At 38.9% G+C, this 20,725-nt stretch overlaps 2 protein-coding genes across 2 annotated transcripts in view; both read right to left on the bottom strand.

The window, feature by feature from the left end:
- The window catches only part of SFXN4 (sideroflexin 4), a 28,505-nt gene extending 17,342 nt beyond the window's left edge, over positions 1-11,163 (bottom strand). Inside the window, exons 1-5 of the mRNA XM_036769544.1 lie at positions 11,057-11,163; positions 9,859-9,924; positions 6,923-6,994; positions 3,402-3,428; positions 3,256-3,310 (exon numbers count right to left, since the gene is read on the bottom strand). Of these exons, the coding sequence (XP_036625439.1) occupies positions 3,256-3,310; positions 3,402-3,428; positions 6,923-6,994; positions 9,859-9,924; positions 11,057-11,095 (259 nt within the window). The 5' untranslated portion in view covers positions 11,096-11,163. The remainder of the gene's footprint in view (positions 1-3,255; positions 3,311-3,401; positions 3,429-6,922; positions 6,995-9,858; positions 9,925-11,056) is intronic.
- A 540-nt stretch (positions 11,164-11,703) lies between these two features.
- On the bottom strand, positions 11,704-20,307 carry PRDX3 (peroxiredoxin 3). Its single transcript, XM_036735829.1, has 7 exons — positions 20,024-20,307; positions 18,422-18,551; positions 17,656-17,797; positions 16,919-17,054; positions 15,781-15,884; positions 14,103-14,268; positions 11,704-12,775 (listed from the first exon to the last, which is right to left on the bottom strand). Exons 1-7 carry the CDS (start codon positions 20,057-20,059, stop codon positions 12,722-12,724), a joined length of 768 nt encoding a protein of 255 aa, XP_036591724.1. The 5' UTR covers positions 20,060-20,307; the 3' UTR covers positions 11,704-12,721.
- Positions 20,308-20,725: the final 418 nt, after the last annotated feature.

Raw genomic sequence — 20,725 nt, 5'->3', positions numbered from 1 at the left:
GATCCACAAAGCTATATGTCTCATTTTGTACTTTCAGTTCATCATCTCTCTGTCAGGAAGAGGGTAGTATACTTCATTACTAATCCTCTGGAGCTGTGACTGGTCATTGCATTGATCAGAGTTCTGAAGTCTTTTAAAATTGTTTTTCTTTATAATACTATAGTCATTGTGTAAACTGTTCTCTTGGATCCGTTCACTTTACTTTTCATCATACAAGTCTTTCCAGGTTCCTCTTAATCTATCACTTTCATCATTTTTTAAGGTATAAGGATATCGCATTCATATACCATAATTTGTTTAGCCATTCCTAGTAGACAGGCATCTTTTAGTTTTAAAATCTTTGCTACGACACAAAGTGTTGCTGTAAGTATTTCTGCACATGTGGGCTCTTTTCTTCCTTCTTTGATCTCTTTGGGGGATGCTCCTGGTAGTGGTGCTGCTAGGTCGAAAGTATAGACAGATTAGTGACTTTTGGGTTATAGTTCCCAATTGTTTTCCAGAAATGATTGGACCAGTTCTCAGTCGCACACAGCGTTGTTGGAATCTCAGAGTTATTTTAGCTTGCATTTACAATTATTAGTGAGTGGAGGAATTTTTTTATATGGTTGTGATTTCTTCCCTTGAGAATTTCCTTTTCATATCCTTTCACTATATATCTACTGGATGAATAGCTCTTGTTCTTTTATATTTGAACCAATTCCCTCTATATCTTGGATAGCAAGCCTAAAGAATATCAAAGAAATTTGCTGCAAAGGTTAACTGTCTCCTTTTTGATTTTGACTAAATTGAATTTTCAAAGAAGCTTATCAATTCTATGTAATCAAAATTATCCATGTTATTTCCTGTCATTTTCTCTATCTCGTTTGGCCAAGAACATCTCCCCCATCCATAGTTGAAGAATGTTATCTCCTTCCCTGTTCCTCTAATTTTTATGATTATCTACCTCATGTATCCATTTGGAACTTATGATGGTATATGATATGATGTTGGTTTAACCTAATTTCTGACATCTTACTGTCCAGTTTTCCCAGAAGTTTTTGTTAAATATTAAGTCCTTACCCCAGTTGGAGTCTTTGGGTTTACTGAACATTATACTACTGTGTTCATTTGTATTAGTACGTCATGTAAATTTTTTAATGAGTACCAAATGTTTTGATAATTACTGCTTTGTAGTTTTAGATCTGGTAATGCTAAGTAGGCCCCCCTCTTCTTTGTTCTTTCTTTTTTTATGTCCTCGAAATCTTTTACCCTTTGCTCCTTCATATAAATTTTATTATTTTTTCTAGCTCTCCAAAGTAATTTTTTGGTAGTTTGATTGGTTTTACATATCATTTCACATCTTTACATCTGATTTCTCATCTGTAAAATGATGATGATGATACCTACCTCAGTCTATTTCAAGAAATATTACATGATAGGAGACACAAAGTACTTTCTAAGCATTAAAGTGCTATATACCCAGGGAAGGTATTATTAACATTGGTATCGTTATACCCTGCTGCCTTTGGACAAGGAGAAGTCCACTTTCACCTTCCTAACTACGTCCAGTATAATGAAAACAATGTAAACATTTTGATGATTCGGGATCTGGTGGTGCTTCATGGTTATCATTCTGAACTGACCCCACATGACTGGTGTGAGAAAAGTGCTTTGCAAACCTTAAAGGACCTTCTAAAAGTAAGCTATTTGTATCTTATTCTCATTGTTTTCGATGGGGCTTAAGCAGGAACAGTCCTGGGACAGGTCACTATCTAGCTACTACTCTTTTCTATTTAACATTCTATGGACTATTGTACAGGTGAATAAAAGCAGTGATGTTTGTAGCTTATCAGGCTCACTAAAAGTATCTTTGGTACAATTTCAGTAGCAGGCAGGATTACAGGGATGAAATGTACTTCTTTCGTTCTCATGTGATTTTAATTTTTTATGCCAGGTCTCTATTGATTGAAAGATTTTTGTCCCATGTAGGTTTTGGTATGCTGATATTCACTAAAAACAATGTTCGTAAGTTTTGATTGATCAATGCGGTGTCTGGGCAATTGTGAGCAACTATTCAGTTTGTGACAAAGGTCCGCGCCCAGTACAGGTTACTGGTTGAGTTTTCCAGGATATTTTTAGGTCTATATTTATGGTATGTGGATTTATTATCTAATGTAGGTCTCCCACCCCTGAATCTGTTACTGTTTTTGGTTATTCACCTCATTCTCATCTTTTTCATTATAGTTGAGAAACAAGGTGATATACTACTTTAAAAATATGTAATATCCTCTGGACTATTACACATGTGGATTAAAAAAACTGTTTTTTTTTAACCAGATAAAAGTATTATCATCATTATGCTTATTGTTTAGGAGAACAAGTGAGCTAATCACAAGGAACAAGCTGAAGAAGCACTTACTATTGATACTTTTAATGAAAACATAATTTAACAAATAATTTTATTGAAAAATATTGCTTTTTAAGGATATTCCTAGAGAAGCTCTGGTATGAAGGAATAATAAACCTTTTACCATCTAGTGCCAGAAAAAAATGGAAAAAAAATCCCTTGATTATTTACTTATGTATAAAATACCCTGGAACAATCAAATTCAGTAAAAGTTTAATTTTATATTTTTGTAAAGGAGCCAGAATTTGTCTGAAGCTGCCCAAGTCTCCATCTAAAGGTTTTATTTAAATTATGGCCCAGTTTTAAAAGGAAAGTTCAAAGCAATGTTAAATTGTTGGTTTTGAGAAGACAGTTCTGAGATGGATGAGATCAGACTCTTATTAATACAACATTTTAGACAAAGGCCTAAGATCAGTATAGATTATTCCCAATAAGTTACATAGATATACAAAAATATTCAGTGAGAATTAGTATTTGTTGTTATTAATACATGGAATTATATTAATACATTATATGACATATCTTTGTCATTATTACATCATTTATTATTGAATATTTATTACATTAATGTATCAAAACCAAATGCAGATTCTCATTGAACATTTTAGTATACATGCACATGCACACACACACACACACACACTCACGCACACTCACACACACACACACACACACACACACACACTGCTCTTTTCTGTATGCCAAATGTCCCTAGGTCCCCCAAGTATTCACATGGTTCCTTCCTCATAAATCCTTCATAAGAAAATGAAAATTGGGTGGGCCAAGTTTTTTGTTTTAAATTTTACATAGGATTCAGTGCTTGCAACAAGACTTTTGAACATCTGCTGTGGAACTCTCAATCAACTCACCTGCAGGCCTAAATAGCATAGGAATTACACCCCCAGTATCAGGATGCACTGTTGCCTTTAAGAGAACAAACAATTAATTTTTTTTTCTCTGAAAGAAGTTATAACAATTACAAAAATTATGCCAATTAAGCTTTTCTCAAACTTACCAGGCTCTGTGTCCAGGCTTTTTGTATCTAACCCAATGAGAAAAGAAAATTAATTTTATCTTTTTAAAGACAGGCTTCTTTCTTGGCATTTTTGCTACAGTCTCAACAACTGTCTGCCTTTTGCCCTCCTCAGAGATAAAAAAGGAATCTTTTTTTTCCTGTTGCATTCAAAGGAGTCAAAATCAAAGGCAAAAGCATAGCTTGAGTAAAGCAACAGGACTGGAATGTAAAAAGTCATTCTTTCCAAGGAGAAGAGGAAGAGCTACACCTAATAATTCTTAAGCCCACTTCATATTCAGGTGGTAAGGGAGGAATTGTGAAGTCAATTACTAGCAGGGAATACTTCCTTAACAGACAGTATAATGATAGGTATCTAAACGGTTTGCTTTGAATTCCTCAAACAAACAGAAGAAGTACTTTTGGCATTAACCAGGCTACATAAAAGCTGATGGGAAGCCTACAGACCACATCTCTCACATTCTTCTCTTTTTGTCACCTCACATAGTTATCACAATAGTTCACTATAGCCCTCAGTACTTTGCACCTAGACCAGAAGTTCCCAGATTTATTTGGCCTACTACCCCCTTTTCAAAAAAAATTACTCAGTACCCCCCTTGGAAATCTACTTTCTTTAACCATTTAAAGAAATTTATGTCATTTCAAAAAATATAAAATATATTTTAAAAATATGATGCATCTTAAATTTAATAATTTATTGTAAATTTGTGGGTTTTTCTTGCATTGAAATTTTGATGATGCAATACTGAGTCATGTAACTGTATAGTATCATATTGTGAACAAGTCATTACATGCCCATATTTCTGCTGATGCACGATGGACTTTCCAACAATGTGCTATACACTCACCTGCCAACACTTGCTTGTTAAGACCTGTTGGGGGACTTGACCACTGATTGGTCATAATTTGCATTTTGTGTGTTTATTTGGAAAATAATGTAATTGCTACGACTTTACCTCTGTTACACAACAGATGAAACATGTATGAATGGTTTTTCAAAATTTTCTTATTTCCTTCTTTCCTTATGCTTCCACTGCCCCTTTATTTTCATTCAATGCCCCCCAATCGCACCAGAGGCTACTATCGCCCCCCTGGATTGTTCCAGTACCTGCCAGGGAGTAATATCACTCACCTTGGGAACCTATGATTACAGTAGCCTCTTTATAGGTCTCCCTGCCTCAAATTTCTCCATCAAATTTCTCTAATCCATCCTCCCCGCTGCTGCCAAAGTAGCTTTTCTCAAATACAAGTCTGACCATGTCATTACCCTACCCAGTAAATTACATTGGCAATCTATTGCCTCTAGGATGAAATGTAAATTCCTCTGCTTGAGTTTTAAAGCCCTTCACAATTTGGCCTATATTTCCAGCCTTATATTATAATAACATTCCCCTTCATGGACCAGCTTTCTCTCTATTCCTTACACATGGCACTTAATCTCTCACCTGCATGCATTTGCACTGGCCATTCCCCATGTTTGGACTACACTCCCTCCTCACCTCCACCTCACTGAATCTCTCACCTCCTTTAAGAAGCATCTCCTTACACATAAAGCCTTTCCTCATTCCCTCCTCCCCAAATGCTAATGGCTTCCCTAACTACCTTGCGTTTACCCTGAATATACACCTATATGTACATGTTTTCTCTCTGGAGAGAATGTAAGCTCCTTGAGGGTAATGACTTTCATCTTCTCTCTTTATATCCCCAACACCTAGTACGTGCTTCATAAATGCTCGCTGATTGAGAGTGACCTCTTAAACATGAAGGATATATGTGCAGATGGATAGATAGAGAGGTAGATGGATGGATAGATAGATAGATAGATAGATATTACTGGATTGGGCTGTTCACTGCCTACCCCTCCCAACATACCCTGAATGAATTGGCTCTAGCCCAAGAAGGGGGGTGGTGTGGCACATGGCAAAGGTAGGTCCTAAAAGAGGACTGTCAAAGTAATGGGACACAGTGGGGTAGCAAGCCAGAGTGTGGGTAAGAGTGTACCAAGCAAGGACTATAATGTGGAGCAGCGATGACCCCTACCCACCATGTCAGTGCTTTGGACAAAGCTCCAGTTGCTCCATCTTTTTATATCTCTGAAAAGAGTTACTGTGGATCAGGTAAAGAGTTTTACTTATAACCTTATCCTTGCAAGAGACATAAAATGTTTTTCATTGATTAGTCTGCTGGTGCCTTCAATTCTGCAGAATCCTGATATACAGGACAAATGTACTCTCTGCCAATGATGCCCATGGCCTTACTCATGGTATTCACATCAGACAGCACATTTTGTCAGTCTATTTCTTGATATGATCCTTTAAAAAGACACTATCCTCATAGATACCAGGCCTCTGATGGTTGCTCTCTACCCCACATAATCCCCCTTCTGGGTTTTTGCAGGCTATCTGAAATCCTTTCATGGGTTGCACGGGTTGAATGTTGTGCAGGCCTGCTCCAGATCCTTCCCCTGGTGGATAGGTGAGGAAGGGAAGGTATCTCTCAAATGCGCAAAACTGAAATATGAATACTTTATAAATTTTTTTAATGATTTATATAAAAACTTTATACTAAAGTTTAATAGCATACAAGATAATTAACTATAACTACCAATTGTGGCATAGAGGGCAAGCTTCACAAAATACACGCTCAAACCAACATTTGATTATAAATTTAACTGTATGTGGGGGTTTCTTTTTGGGGGGAGGGGACAGGGAAATAAACCCTGGAACACTGACCTGCTACTGAGGGAGGGTGGGGTTTATTAGTGTGGGGAGGGATGGGAGTGTTTCTATTTGCTAGCTTATTAATTTTCGCCAACTGGGTTCCAAGCTCAGTTGTTTCAACAGTGCTAAAAGAGTGTAAGTATCGTTAACACCATCTATATTTTCGTGCCCGGGGCAAAGCTTTGAACACCTGATTCTAGTTAAGGTTCTCTTGTACAGCAGACAGGAACAGTATTTATAGCTGATAAAAAAAATGATCAAAGACTTGCAAATTATATGTACCCAATAAATTTTGTTGTATTAAATTTTAAATGGTGTCTTTGGTTATTTCTATGAAAAGGCAAACATCAGGTTTTCTGATAGGAGTATAGTTTATTATAACATTGTATCACTGAAGAAATTGGATTTGACTTTGGTTTATAGGATATTTTTCAAGAATGGAAGTCTTTTCAAACCTTAAGGACTGCCTATATTCTCAATCAAGTTTGCCTTTGACTCAAAGGAAGAGCTCTACGTATAGATGGTCACCCACAAAAAAGAACAATGGCCATGGCAAGTCCTATTCCACATGTTCATAGATGAGCATTAACCACTTATCGTAAGAGAGAAGTCTTATTTGGTTTTAAAATTGAGATATTTTAATAAACAAGACATTAAAAAAATAATGCCTTCACCACTGTCTATAGAACAAATCTCAACCAGGTGTAGTCTTCTATAGAGAGAGGTTCATGGTTGCCGTGACTCAGAGATTTCCAGGTTTTTGACATATAAGCTACTACATACCTTTTGGTCTTCTGTGTGATCTTTAGGTGTCTGTTCACTCTTTAACAATTCTCTTGCAGCTTTTATTTTTTCCTGATTTAAGGAATAACAATATTAAACAATCATGTCCATTATATTCCATATATTTCAAACATCATAGGATCACAGATAGTTAAAACTGGAAGGGTACTTGGGGATCACCTAGCTGTTCCAGGGCAGCTCAAATTTAATATGTCCAAAACACAACTTTATTATCTTTCCTCCACAGACCTGCCCCCTTTCCTAACTTTCTTATTTCTGTCGAGGGCAATCCCATTTGTTATTACCTAGCTTCTCAACCTCAGAATTATCTTCAGTTCTTTCTTCCCAATATACTGATTCTATTCCCACTATATCACTTGCATCCAGCTCCTTCTCTCCAGTCACATGATCATCATCTGAGTATAGGCCCTCAGCCACTCTCACCTAGACTATTACAATAGACTCTAATTGGCCTCTCAGACTCTGGTCCTTCTCATTTCCAATCTGTCATCTACACAGCTGCCATTTAAAATTTTAAAATATATTTTTATTTCATCAAATATTTCCCAGGCAGATTTTTGCAATATATTTTATTTTTTTAAATATTTTCCCAATTTACATGTAAAATTTTTTAACATTCATTTCTAAAATTTATGAATTCAAATTCTCTTCCTCCCTCCCATCCCTCTACTACTCTTTGAGAAGGCAAGCAATATAACAATTATACATGTGAAGTCATGCAAAACACATTTTCATATTAGCTACATCACAAAAGTAAACACTTTCACAAAACCCCCCAAGAAAAATAAATTTAAAAAGTATGCCTCAATCTACAGTCAGAGTTCATAAGTTCTCTATCTGGAGGTAGACAGCACTTTTCATCATGGGTCCTGTGGAATTATTTTGGATCACTGTCTTTCACAGATGATCATCTTTACAATATTGCTGTTACTGCGTACAATGTTTTCTTGGTTCTGCTCACTTCACTTTGCATCAGTTCACATAAGACTTCCAGGGATTTTCTGGAGCCATCCTGCTCATTATTTTTTATAGCACACTAGTAGTTTTCCATTACAATCATATACCACTACTTGCTCAGCCATTCCTCAATTGATGGGTATCCCCTCAATTTCCAGTTCTTTGCCACCACAAAAAAAGCTGCTATAAATATTTTTTGTACAAATAGGGTTTTTTCCTTTTTCTTTGTTCTCTTTGGGATACAAACTTACTAGTGGTGTTGCATAGCTGCCAAACTGAAATTACTAATATATAGGTTTGATCATGCCACTCTTTTGCTCAAAGTTTCAGTGGCTTCCTATTGCCTCTAGGATGAAAGTAAAACCATTGTCTATTTGAAGCCCAGTCCTCTTTTACATTTTAATTCCTTGTATATACTATGCTCTGGCCAAACTGGTCTAGTTGTTGTTACCCACAGACAACAATCTCCTTCACAGGCTGATCATCCCATGCCTGTAATGATCTCCCTTCTTATGACTATCCCTTAGGATCCCCTTTAAGCCTTAGCTCGTGTTACCTCCTACACAAAGCCTTCCTTGTTCTCCCCAGTTGTTACCTTTTCTCCATAAATTAATTTGAATTTACTTTGCATATATTTTGTAGTTATTTATTTGTATACATTTTGTTCTCCATGTCCTGTCCCACTCCTGCACTTCCTGGCCTGGTTGTAAGCTCCTTGAGGAGAGGGACTATTTTCATATATTTTTTTGAGGGGGGTGTATCTCAATGTCTAATATGGTGGCTGGCACATACCAAGCAATTAAATGCCTGTGGATCCAGTGGTACCACTGATATGCACATACCCCTTTCTCGGAGAAAGGTCTCATGTACACCAAAATATTAATAACAGTACATTTTGTGGCACTACATAACTGGGAACAAAGTAGATTCACTGATCTGGGAAATGGCTAAATGAACTGTGGTATATGAATAGATTGGAATATTGATTTGTCACATGAAACAATATGAAAATTTCAGAGAAATATGGGAATATTTATATGAACAGATGCAGAATGAAGCAAGGAGAACCAGGAAAACAATGCATATGAGTATTACAATGTACAGAGAAAGAACAAAAACTCAAAACTGAATATAGTTATGACCACTATTGTTTCTACAGAAGAGAAAGTTCACTTCCCTTCCTTCTTTAGAGAGGTGAAGATCTATCCATAAACCACATTTCATATTCTTTCAGACTCAATTGATGTGTTATTTAGTTTTGCTGAAGTGTTTTTTTTCTCTTTTTTCTTTGTTATAAGAGATGCCTTGCTGGGCATTGTGGATATATTTGGAAAATAAAAATATGTAAAAACAAAATAAATCAACATGCCTTACTAATATGCCCAGTTGCCCCTTTTTACCTATCTTGTTTGGGGTTTTGTTTTTTTTTTAAATAAGGCATACCCATTTAGAGACATTCCAATCATGAGTCTCATCCTACTAAATCTTGGTGATACATGAGGTCAAATTTGCTGATTTGCATTAGAACCTCTAGCTCACCTTGCTTAAACTTTGTGCAAGTGCATATAGACATTTGAAACTATGGATTTAACCACTGGATCCTTTCTTGGATTTGTCAACTGGGTGTCTCAGCAGATACTATTACTACATTGTATCTACTCTCTATGGCATCTGGTTTGGTGTATACAAGCATTCAATTCCCTTCTTACCCTTTCTCAATGGATAAAATAGAAAAGTTTTTCTGTTGTTATTTCTTGTTTGTTTGTTTTTTTTGTTCAACAATCTAAATAGCCTCTTAGTCTGGCAAGCTAATGCTAAAATAAATACAAGTACAATAAAAGTATTTTTAAAATTAGAAAATGAATGTATCCTGTGGTTTCAGCTGGGCTTGAAAGTAAAACATAATTGTTATCAAGTCCTAATGTAAAGGTAAAACTTTGAATTTAGAAAATACTTACATGAGAGAGCAGTATATTTGTTGGGTCTAGTATGTCAAGCCAGTTAAGAAATCTTTGGACAAAAGACTAGGAACAAACAAAAATCAAAACAAATCAAAACAAGAAAAGCATTTAATAATAATAGCCAACATTTATATAGTGCCTATTATGGGCCAAGCACTTTACAAATATTAGCTCATTTGATCCTCACAACAACCCTGGGAGGTAGTTGTTATTATTATGCCTATTTTACAGGTGAAAAAACTGAGGCAAATAGGTTAAGTGACTTGTTCCCAGTCACAAAACTAATTGAGTGTCTGACGCTTGATTTGAACTCAAGTGGTCCCGACCTCCAAGCCCAGAGCTCTATCCACTGCATCACCTAGTTGACTAGATGACGTTAATGGCATGACCAAACAAGCAGCTGGAGATATTTCTTGATTGCTGTCAAATGTTTACACTGAAATGCCTGGACTATGCATGCATGTCATGACCAATGTCAGAGAGAGCCTCAAGGATCCCACTGGAAGTCTGGAAACAAAGAAGGAATTTTTTCCTATCTCTCTGATCTCCAAGCTGATGCTAATGCTTACTTCGAAGAAGGTGGCATCTGGGAGTAAATGCTAAGGGAGTGGAAAAAAGGAAATCCCCCAACATCCTAAGGAGAAGGATTTGCTAGAGAAGGGTGATGGTGTACCCAGCTGAGTCCAGGACAGGCTCAATCTGTCACAGATGACAGGTTCAGAACTGGACATTGTGAGTTTTAAGGTCACTTACTCCACTCTCCTCATTTTACAGATGGGGAAACTGAAACAGAAAGAAGGCTCTAATTTGCACAAGGCTGATAAATGACAAAGCAAGGGATCGAATCCTGGATCTATCGCTACAAATCGAGTACTCTTTCCGCTGGACCATGCTTGGGAGAGGGGCTTCTAAAACATTTACTGGCCCTTTGTCCAAATGGGTTGACCAGGGCCTTAGCTTGTCTTGCGCACTCAGGGGTTGAGGTAGTCCCTCCCTACTCCCCACAAGCTGCAGACTTGTGCTGGTGTTGGGCCAAGGCGAGCAAGAGAGGCTGCGGTGGTGCCCCTGAGGCTGGCCCCCAGTGGGCCCTCTAACGCAAACTGCACGGGTGCTGAGGAGGTGACGGCCCCTCTGCATGCACCACTCTTGCCCGTCACCAATCCCCCCCTGTCCTGGCTCGGCATCTGCTCCGTACTTGGCTTTCTCGGATCCAGAAGTGCAGGTTCGGCTCCATGAGGGGCCTCCACAGATTGCCAGCCAGCTAGATCGCTGGGCAGCGGACGAAGGAAGCCGTGGCGCCGTGCGTGGGGGAAGTCGGTCACTAAGCCCGGCCCCCAAGCCCGGCCCCCAAGCCCGGCCCCCAAGCCCGGCCCCTCCCCTTCCCTCGGCGGAGGAGGTGTGGCCCACAATGAAGGCCAGGGCTTCGTTCCAATCCCCTAATCGGTTTCGTGGCTGCCGCTCCAGTTTGGGCAGAGGAACCGGAAGGAGTGACTTGCAGTCTTTACGACTCAGGGCAAATTGCGAAACACGAGTAACATCCACGTGCTTTTCTATTCTACACACGGTACTCTTGCCACGGCTGGTCATTGCTATTCTACCCAAAGCTGCTTAGTCACGGGGGTGGGAGAGCCCTTTGGTTCACCTGCTTCAGTGCCAGGGTGGGAATTTTTAAGGGAGCAGATAACGCCTCCCGAAAAGTGAACGCTTCCGCCTTTTTGGGCTCCGGTGTCTGTTGGAAGGCCTCATCCACCCGGACTCTGGCTCCCCTCCCCAACCCTGACCTCTGCACTGCCTCCTCCCACTTCCTCCCCCAGGCGGCAAAGAACTGCAACAAAGTCAAGATACTTTAAAATTTCTTTATTTTTGATTAAAGAACGTACACTGAGTTATTCACTATCTAGAAAAATAAATGTTCAATAATAATTTCCAAAGCTGCATTACATATAACTCTGGGATTCAACAGGTATCTTTTACAATCAAATTAAATGATATTTGAAATGTATCAAGACATAAAGTTCACTCAAACTTCAAATAATGGTAAAATGAACCGCAGGATTAAAAATCTCTGGTCTACTCACCATGATTAATTACTTTAATTTACCACTGTTAAGTGCTGGATTTTTTTTTTTTTTTTTTTTGCTTTTTGGCAGGGCAGTTGGGATTAAGTGACCTGCCCAAGGTCACACACAGCTAAGTACATGTATCAAATGTCTGAGGCCGGATTTGAACTCAGGTCCTCCTGACTCCAGGGCTGGTGCTCTACTCACTGTGCCACCTAGCTGCCCCTAGTGCTGGATTTTTAAAAAAGAAATATACTTCATACTTAATGTCTTAAATGTGCCATGAATCAAATTAGACCTCTGAAATTATTATCTTTAATTACAGGACATTTCACTTTATGGAGAAAAAAAGACTATAGCTTAATGACAAAAAATAATATACAGAGGGATATTCAGTTAAGGGAAAGCAGGAATACCTGTTTACCTATAACTCAAGTCCCTCAAAGCATCCTGATTAAATGTTTGCCACACTTGTTTTTTGTGCATATAAAGACAATGAACAATTTCTTTAGCCTATAAATTCAAGAAGGGAACCTCTAGGTTCCAATGAAGACTGGGAAAAGCAAAGATTTGGTACTAAAGGATCCTTTGAACTAGCAACAGTTATCAAGGTTAAATAGTTTGGGGGATCAAGTTTATGAAAACTGAGCATTTTGGGGGTGATATTCACAGACACAAGCATAACTTGTACATATTCTACACTTCTATATGCAGTAATGTTTTGCATGTTATTGTAGATTCCAATTTTTGTTTTCTTCATAATTTAAAAAGCCACGAGGGTCTTCAATACATGGTATCATTTATTTATTCACTTTCTCAAAGTACTCTTTGGAAGCATTCGGCGATGGCTTGATCTGAAAATACACAAATTATTGTTGTACAATTAGGACTTATTGACAACCTTACATTCTCCTCAAAGATACAATTTCTAATTTCAAACCTTTAAAAAGTGATTCAAAAAGCAAGAAAAACAGAACTATTAAGTTCTACCTCATACCTAGTAGAGCCACAAAAAAGGAAACTAACAAATGTTGGAAGGGTTTTGAGGGAAAAGGTACACAGGTGTACTGTTGGTGGGGCTGTGAATTGTCCAACCATTTTAGAATCACGCTTAAAAAGTTAGTAAGCTGTGACCCAGCTATACCATTATTAGACCCTCCCCACAAAAAACAAAGAGGAAAAGGCACTATATGGAAAACAACAACAACAAATGAACTAATATTTATAGCAGCTCTTTTAATGATGGTTAAAAATTGGAAACTGAGGACCAGTCTTCCAGTGGGAATGGCTAAATTATGATATCATTGTGCCTTAAGAAATGATAACAGGGACAATTTTATAGGAATCTGGAAAGACTTTTATGACCTAATGCAGAGTGAAGTGAAGAACCAGGAGAGGGTGTGGAAACTGCAGCCTCAAGGCTACATGTGGCCCTCTAGGTCCTCAAGTACAGCCCTTTTACTAAATCCAAAGTTCATAGAACAAATCCCTTTAATAAAAGGATTTGTTCTGTAAAAGTTGGACTCAGTCAAAAGTCCATATCCAAGGACCTAGAAGGCCACATGTGGCCTCAAGGCTGCAGGGTCCCCACCCCTGAAAGCAGAATAATTTATACAATGATACAATATTATTGGGGGGGAAAGCCTTTCAAAAACTTACTTTGATGCAATGATAAACCATGAGTCCAAAAGAATGAAGATGAAACACTATTCACCTCCTGAGAGGGGAGGAACTTAAAATACTGAGAGGGACATAACTTTTTTGCACATGGCTAACGTGGGACTTTGTTTAGCCAGACTATGTAGATATGTACTGAGGGATTTTTGAAAATATGCTTAATGGGAGTTGGGGGCAGGGAGGTAAGTGGGAAGGGCAGATTACTTGAAAAATTTAAAAAAAGAAACAAAAGAGAAAATAATGGCTTAACATAAAATTACATCGATATTTTCCAAGACCATAGTAGGGAAACCCGCCTGCTTCTTGGCTTCTATGATACCATCTATGATCAAATTCAGTCACTTATATACACTTCTTAATTTCCATTCTGGGTATTTGTTCTGTAGCCTTGCTTTTCTTGCCCTTACACAGACCTAGGCCAGGGCTCTTGGCAGCAAAGACATCAATGAATTCCACTCTTGGGATATTTCTGAATGCCAGAATGAATTTTAAAACAGGACATACCGTAGGCGAATCTGGTGTCCAATTTGCTGGACACACCTCTCCATGCACTTCCACAAACTGGAACGCCTTCACCAAACGAAGAGTTTCTTCCACACTTCGGCCCACAGGGAGATCATTGACACTCATGTGTTTGATAATTCCATTAGGGTCAATTAAGAAAAGACCTCTGAATTGAAAGAATTACCTATTAGTATTTGGGCAGAGAAGAACTAGTCTCTCAGAAATGAATTTTCCCTGTCCTTCTGATACCTGCAGTTCTCAGTCAATTAATAAGTATTTGTTTTGTGGTTAATATATATGCAGGATAAGCTTCTAGCAGGAAATGAGAATGGATGGCTACAGAAGAGGTTGGGAGTCAACAGTAGAAACCAGGGAAGTGGGTGACATTACAAAAGGAGAGAATATGACAAAAGGAGAGAAGACCAAGAACAACCTTGGGGGGATATCTGTATTTAATGAATAGGTCAGTCAGTGGAATGGAAGGATAGCTAAGGGAATTCACAGAACAGAAAAGAAGCATGGTAGAGTGGAAGGAGTTCTGCAGTTATCCAAACTCTTGGACTGGAGTCTCAGCTCTAGCAATTATTAGTTCTATGACCTTGGACATGTCATTCAACATCCATTCACCATAACACTTAACATTCAATTCAATCCAATCCAAATTTATTAATTGCCTACCAATGCACAGTGAGGGAGAATACAAACGAAATGGAAAAGTCTCCGCCCTCAAGAACATTCTCTTCTATTGGAACCTCAGTTTCCTTATCTGCAAAAGGAAAATAATACTGGCACTACCTACCTCAAAAGATTGTTTTGAAGAAAGTATTTTCCTCATGAGAGGCAGTGCTGCTTGTGAACAGAATGCTTGGTTTTGAGCCAGGAAGACCTGAGTTCCAATTCTCCCTCAGACATTTACTAGCTATGTAACCTGGGTAAATCACTTAACCATTCTCAGACTCAGTTTCTTCAACTGTTAGAATGGGGAAAGTAACAGTACCTCCCCTTCTACGGTTGTTGTGAGGATTAAATGAGAAAATGTTTGTAAAAGTACTTTATAAACCTTGAAGTGCTTTATAAATATCAGCTGTTATTTTTATTGTAAACTACAAAGCAGTATATAAAATGAGCTATTATTATGGAGCTGTAAAAATACCACCACCTTGTATTTGTCTAGTATTTTACAGCTTTCCTAGTACTTTCACAAATATTATTTTACATGGTCCACAGTAGTTCCATGGGTTTAAGACCCACAGCAAAGGTCACCTCCTTTATGAATTCTTTCTTGATACAAGTGGCATCTGGTTAAACAGGTAGAACTCTGATTCTTCATAGCACTCATTTATAGCATTCATCACATTCTGCCTCCTAATATAGCTATTGGTTCTTATCTTTTCTTAAGCAAGCTAGCTAATCTTTTTATTCTCCCCAGCATTTGACACTATTGAAAAAAAGTTTTTGAAAGATTAGCACCTATCTCCCAGGGTTATTGTGAAGAAAAAATGAGATAAAATTTGTAAAGTGCTTCATGAAATCTTAAAACATTATATGAAAGCTAGCTATTGTTATTATTAGCAATAATAAATATTTTAAAATGCTTTACCAAGTTTTATAGCTGTAAGAATTATTGTGGCAATAAGTTATAAAGGCAAATTAAGGTTAACAAGTAATAGGCAATTACCTTAATGCAATGCCAGGTCCTTCAAGCAGAACACCATAGTCCCGGGAAATTTGTTTGGTTAAATCTGACAGGAGTGGAATATTCATATGACCTAAACCGCCACTCTAATTAAAATTTTAGAAAAATCAGCATTACTGTATGACTTAACCAACACTCTTGATGCTAGAATATAAAACTTATAGAGTATAAACAAATATATTTACTATTTTAAGAGGAATTCCAAACACAAAGTAAGCCCTTCTCCCTTTTCAGATAACAATTATTAATTAATGTTTATATGAGGAAATTCCTTCCAGTTTGTCCCTATGTATAACCTTCCTTGTCAAAATATTATTGGGTAATACTGTGATTTAGAAGGTTTGGATAAAACTATCTGACCTTGGAAAACACATGACTTCAAAAAGATAATGATGAACTCATCTATTTGAAGTTATAAGAAAAGAAATCCCAAATAACAAAGGTCATAATGCCCTTACAGTTATTTACCAGTCAGTAGGAAACAATTTAAAACTTTAAAAATTATTAAAATATTGTTACATAGATGAAATGATCATATAGCATCTTCCCAACTCCTTAAATTCTCCTCTAATTGAACACTTAGTATGCAGCAGAAGATAAAATAAGAGGAATAATGAAGTAGCAGCTTATAGTTATTAGTAATTGTGAGAAAAAGCAATAATTCAAATCTAGTAGCTTAGCTGGAATTCGTTGTTCTAAGCAAATTCTGAGGAACTTTTCGATTTTTTTTTAATTTACAGAAAAGTCTTTCAATATTGAAGTTACCTTGGGTATCTGTGCCTATGAAAAGAGAGAAAGGAAATATATGATAGATGTTTCCTCCTTAATTTACCTTTACCTTGATCTCCTGTACTTTTTGTATTTTTCCTATGCTGATTAGAGGCCTCTAGATTTACCAGAAAAGGTCTCTAACCATTCATGTAGTATTTTATATAATATGGGAGATTTCTTGGAATTCAACAAGTGACATTTTAAGACTGTCAACATGCTCTAAGAGTAAGTTAAAAAAAATTATAGTGGCACTCCTTATAGTGGTCTCATGGGCCCTTTTACTTTACTTGTATCCAAGTCTTTAGAGGACTATTTGGGTAGTGGTTAAATCCATGGTTCAGTCTTATACCTTTCTTGGTGTATTTATCCAGGCAAGATGGCTAAAATGGGAATCCACCGAAACCGCAATCACTTCACAGTTCACATCATGAAATTCATTAGCTTTGTCACTAAAAGCAACAATTTCTGTTGGACACACAAAAGTGCTAGAAGGGGAAAAAAAGGTGATTAGGAAAATCTTATATGTACTTCTACTAAGTCAGAATTTGAACAGAGATCCTCTGACACAAATCTAGTCCTCCTTTTCTCCACATCATACTGTCCCCTAAAATTTGGAGAAGATTCTAGAAGGTTTTCCACTATTTTGTAATTTACTTGGCCACAGCAATTCATAAAGATCACTTAGGAAGGGGTTATGGAGTTGTGGAGTGTGTTTTGTTGGAGTAAGGGCTCACATAAACGAAACAATGGATCATTTGAAATACTGAAGACATTACATGCATAAATTTTGCATAAATAAGAAAAGTACTTATGTTTTAGAACTAACTAGAAATAGGAACTTTTACAATGATACTTTGGCATATACAAATTCAACTACTTTAAAACCATAGTCATTATATGGAATGATTCTCATTCCTAAGTGTTATTACTTAACTAGTAACAGACTCAAGCCATACTCAAGGACATTCAAGATAAAAACATAAGGAATTCCTCATTCTGGAAAATATGAGAAGACTCCAAAAAGATAGAGGAGACTCTCTGCCTGACCAAAGCATAACACAAAAGCATTATGGAAATCATACTTACAAATCAAGAGGATAGAAGAAAATCACCAAATATTTGCCTTTAAAGTCATCAAGGCTTATTTCTTTGAATTCTCCACTGACAACAGCTGTACCCTTAAAATATGGAGCATGTTGGGTTACAGCAGGCACATAAGTTGAAGAACCTTAAAAATATTTATGTATATAAAAATTACTATTAGAGATCTGAGTTCAGGTCCCACCTTAGACACATACTGGCTGTGAACCCAAAAGTCACATAAGTGCTTAAGGAAACCATTCATTAATAATTAATACAGACGTTAATCAAAAGTTTCAGCTTAGGACAACTCTTCCTTCCAAAAACAGGAAGACGCATATAAGTTACCGGACAGAGCTTCCAAAAGATTTTTTGAAGTATTTAAAGTATGATTTTAAGAACTTTCTATATAAAGAATAAACTTACTAACCTGCTCCTGCACAATTTTATTATACCTTTATGCACACATTTTCAAAGCCATTAAAAATTCTTTATATTTTTGAATTTTGATTGTAGCAAAGCTCATAGCCTATGGCCTACAATATGAATCTCAAAATGCTATTTTATGTTGAATGTGATGGATGTTTGCAAACATTTACAATATAAATAACAAAATGTTGAACCAAAAAATATTAAGAGGGCTCAGCTGCCCTCTACAAAAGAACCTGTAAAATCCACCCAAGAAAACTGGCATTTAGAAATGTGTCATTTTCTACTTTTCTACTTTCTACTTTTGTCCCAACAATAGAGCATAATGGAGAGAAGGACTTACTGGTGCTGAAGGAAAATTTTGAATGGGCAGCACTTGTGGGCACTATGTTGGTTGGGAATGTGTTTCTAGCAGCAACAGGCCTAAAGGCTGCAGAAATGCCCAAGGGAAAGGACTTCACATGCCGAGCAACCTGTTAAGTGAAACATTATTTTTCTTATTGCGCACACAATTATGTTGTAGGGCTAGAATCAGGAAACCAGGAGTAACCTAAAGAAAAGTGATCATAGGGGGCCTAACATCTCTAAGTGCCCCTGGCCCCAGCGAGCAATTCTAATTAGTAAAGAAGAGCTTATTTTTCAATTCTCCAAACTTTTAACATCTTTCTGCCATACAAGAGGAGGGAGAGTAAAGGGACTTGTTACAAAAGGGGTTTTTTGTTGTTGTTCAGTAATGTTCCACTCTTGGTGACCCCATTTGGGGTTTTCTTGGCAAAGATCCTGGAGAGGTTTGCCATTTTCTTCTCCAGCTCATTTTACAGATGAAGAAACTGAGACAAACAAGGTTAAAATGACTCCCTCAGAGTCACACAGCTACTAAGCATCGGAGGCTGGATTTGAACTCAGCAAGAGGAGTCTCCCTGACTCCAGGCCCAGAGCTCTAGCCCCTGTGCCACCTACATGCCCCTAACAAAAGGGGTACAGCATTACCAATAGACAGTGCCAGCTAATCCAGCACTCCAGTCTAGAGCATTTTATTTAGGCAGTCTTCTAGGCATTATATTCTGAACAAAGGCCTATTTCTATACAAACAATAGTTTTAATTAGGAAAAGGAGACCCTTCCAAAATTCTCTTGCGGGCAGAAATTGTCATTTGTGTCCCAGGCATCTAGCACAGTGCCAGCTATATAGTGCCTGTGGAACTGAACCCTACCAATAAGGCTAGAAAAGGTCAGATATTTGTCACGTTGACCTATCTGGGCAGTCCCTTGCAAAAGGATCATTAGGAGCAAAAAGGGAGAGAAAAGATAGACAATAGCAGCTGCAGATTGTATCTATGAGACAGAAAATGGAACGGCGAGGGGAAAGGTAGGTAAGAGGTCGTGAACTGCACTAGGAGAACAGAGGTAATGCAAGATTGGGGTAGGGTGGCGGATTGAGACAGAAAAAGGGCGGACGGAGAGTACAGGCTTTGCCTTGCGGCATGGGGAGGAATGAAGTGGCATGAAGAGGAATGAAGTGGCATGGGGAGGAATGAAGTGGCATGGGGAGGAATGAAGTGGCATGGGGAGGAATGAAGTGGCATGGGGGGATGGGCACTATTTTGAGGGCTGGAGGAATAGAGGATAGTCATTGCTCGGGGAGCTAGAGGAATAGCACATGGGGGAGGAGGAGGAGGGGAGAAAGGGGACAAAATTGGAAGGAGGGGTCTGGCACTGCCGTAGCAAACCGCCGGTCTCTGTTCCTGGTATGCAGGCAGGTGGGCAGTGCAGGAGGTCTCTATCTAGTGGCACGGTGGGGGCAGTTACCGCTCAGCCCTCTTCTGCAGCCAGGCCCCGGGGCTGGACGTTTCTCCGGGCTGGAGGAGGACGCGTAAGCCTGTATAGCAGGAGAGACCGTCTCCCGGACCCACGCCGCCTCTGTCCCTCGCTCCCCGGACACTCACCGAAGCCCGAAGTAACCTTCCCACGGAAGCCGCCATCTTCCAAGCGTGGGGAGGGCCGGCGACTTGCGGAAAAATCTAGGAGAGGCGGGACCAGGGCGTGTTCTTGGGGGGCCAGAGGCGGGGCCAAGGGATGCTGCGGGGTGGGCGCCGGAGTGTGCTCAGATCCACTGAGGCCAGGCCAGTAGTTCAGAACTAGAGGAGGGCCCGAAGGTGAGAGAATGAATGCAGGCTGGAGCAGGCTGGAGTGGGCTACGGGCAGGACGCTGGACAAAGGGTCACCGAGCGAGGTCCAGGGCGGGGCCAGGGAGCAACCCATCCCAGGGCAGGACGGCGGGAGGAGGGGTTGGTGGCTAGGAGCCCCTGGAGGTGGGGCCGAAGCGGAAAGAGAGCCCAGGTCTGGGGGGCGGGTCCAGAATCCTGGTTCTGGGTTGAAAGTAATTGGGTGAATCTAACCCCGGAGAGGGAGAAAAGGCCGGGGTCGGGGTGGGGTGGGAGAAGAGGCTGTTTCCCGCCTTTTTTCTAGCGCTGCTCATTTCAGCTGGCCTCTTATCTTAAATCCCCGTTCCTGCCCCAAGTCTTCAGGTTGCCCTTCGGCCCCCCTTATCTCTCCTTCTCCAGATCTGCCAGGCCACAACATTGCCACTTCCGGAAGTGCAGACCCTCGAACGCTGTAGGTAGTCAGTAAATGCCTGGCAAGTTGAA

This window comes from Trichosurus vulpecula, chromosome 8, assembly GCF_011100635.1.
Source record: "Trichosurus vulpecula isolate mTriVul1 chromosome 8, mTriVul1.pri, whole genome shotgun sequence".
Classification (NCBI taxonomy): domain Eukaryota; kingdom Metazoa; phylum Chordata; class Mammalia; order Diprotodontia; family Phalangeridae; genus Trichosurus; species Trichosurus vulpecula.
The sequence above is the reverse complement of the archived record's forward strand: the minus strand, read 5'-3'. Positions and strand labels throughout refer to the sequence as shown.

What these genes read in the sequence shown, in the direction of transcription:
- PRDX3 (XM_036735829.1), bottom strand. Translation starts at nt 20,059, where the DNA reads ATGGCGGCTTCCGTGGGAAGGTTACTTCGGGCTTCG. An exon ending in GAAGGTTACTTCGGGCTTCG is followed by an intron (nt 18,552 to 20,023) that starts GTGAGTGTCCGG and finishes TTCACTTAACAG; the next exon opens with GTTGCTCGGCATGTGAAGTC. An exon ending in TTCTTCTATCCTCTTGATTT is followed by an intron (nt 17,055 to 17,655) that starts GTAAGTATGATT and finishes TTCCCCTTCTAG; the next exon opens with CACTTTTGTGTGTCCAACAG.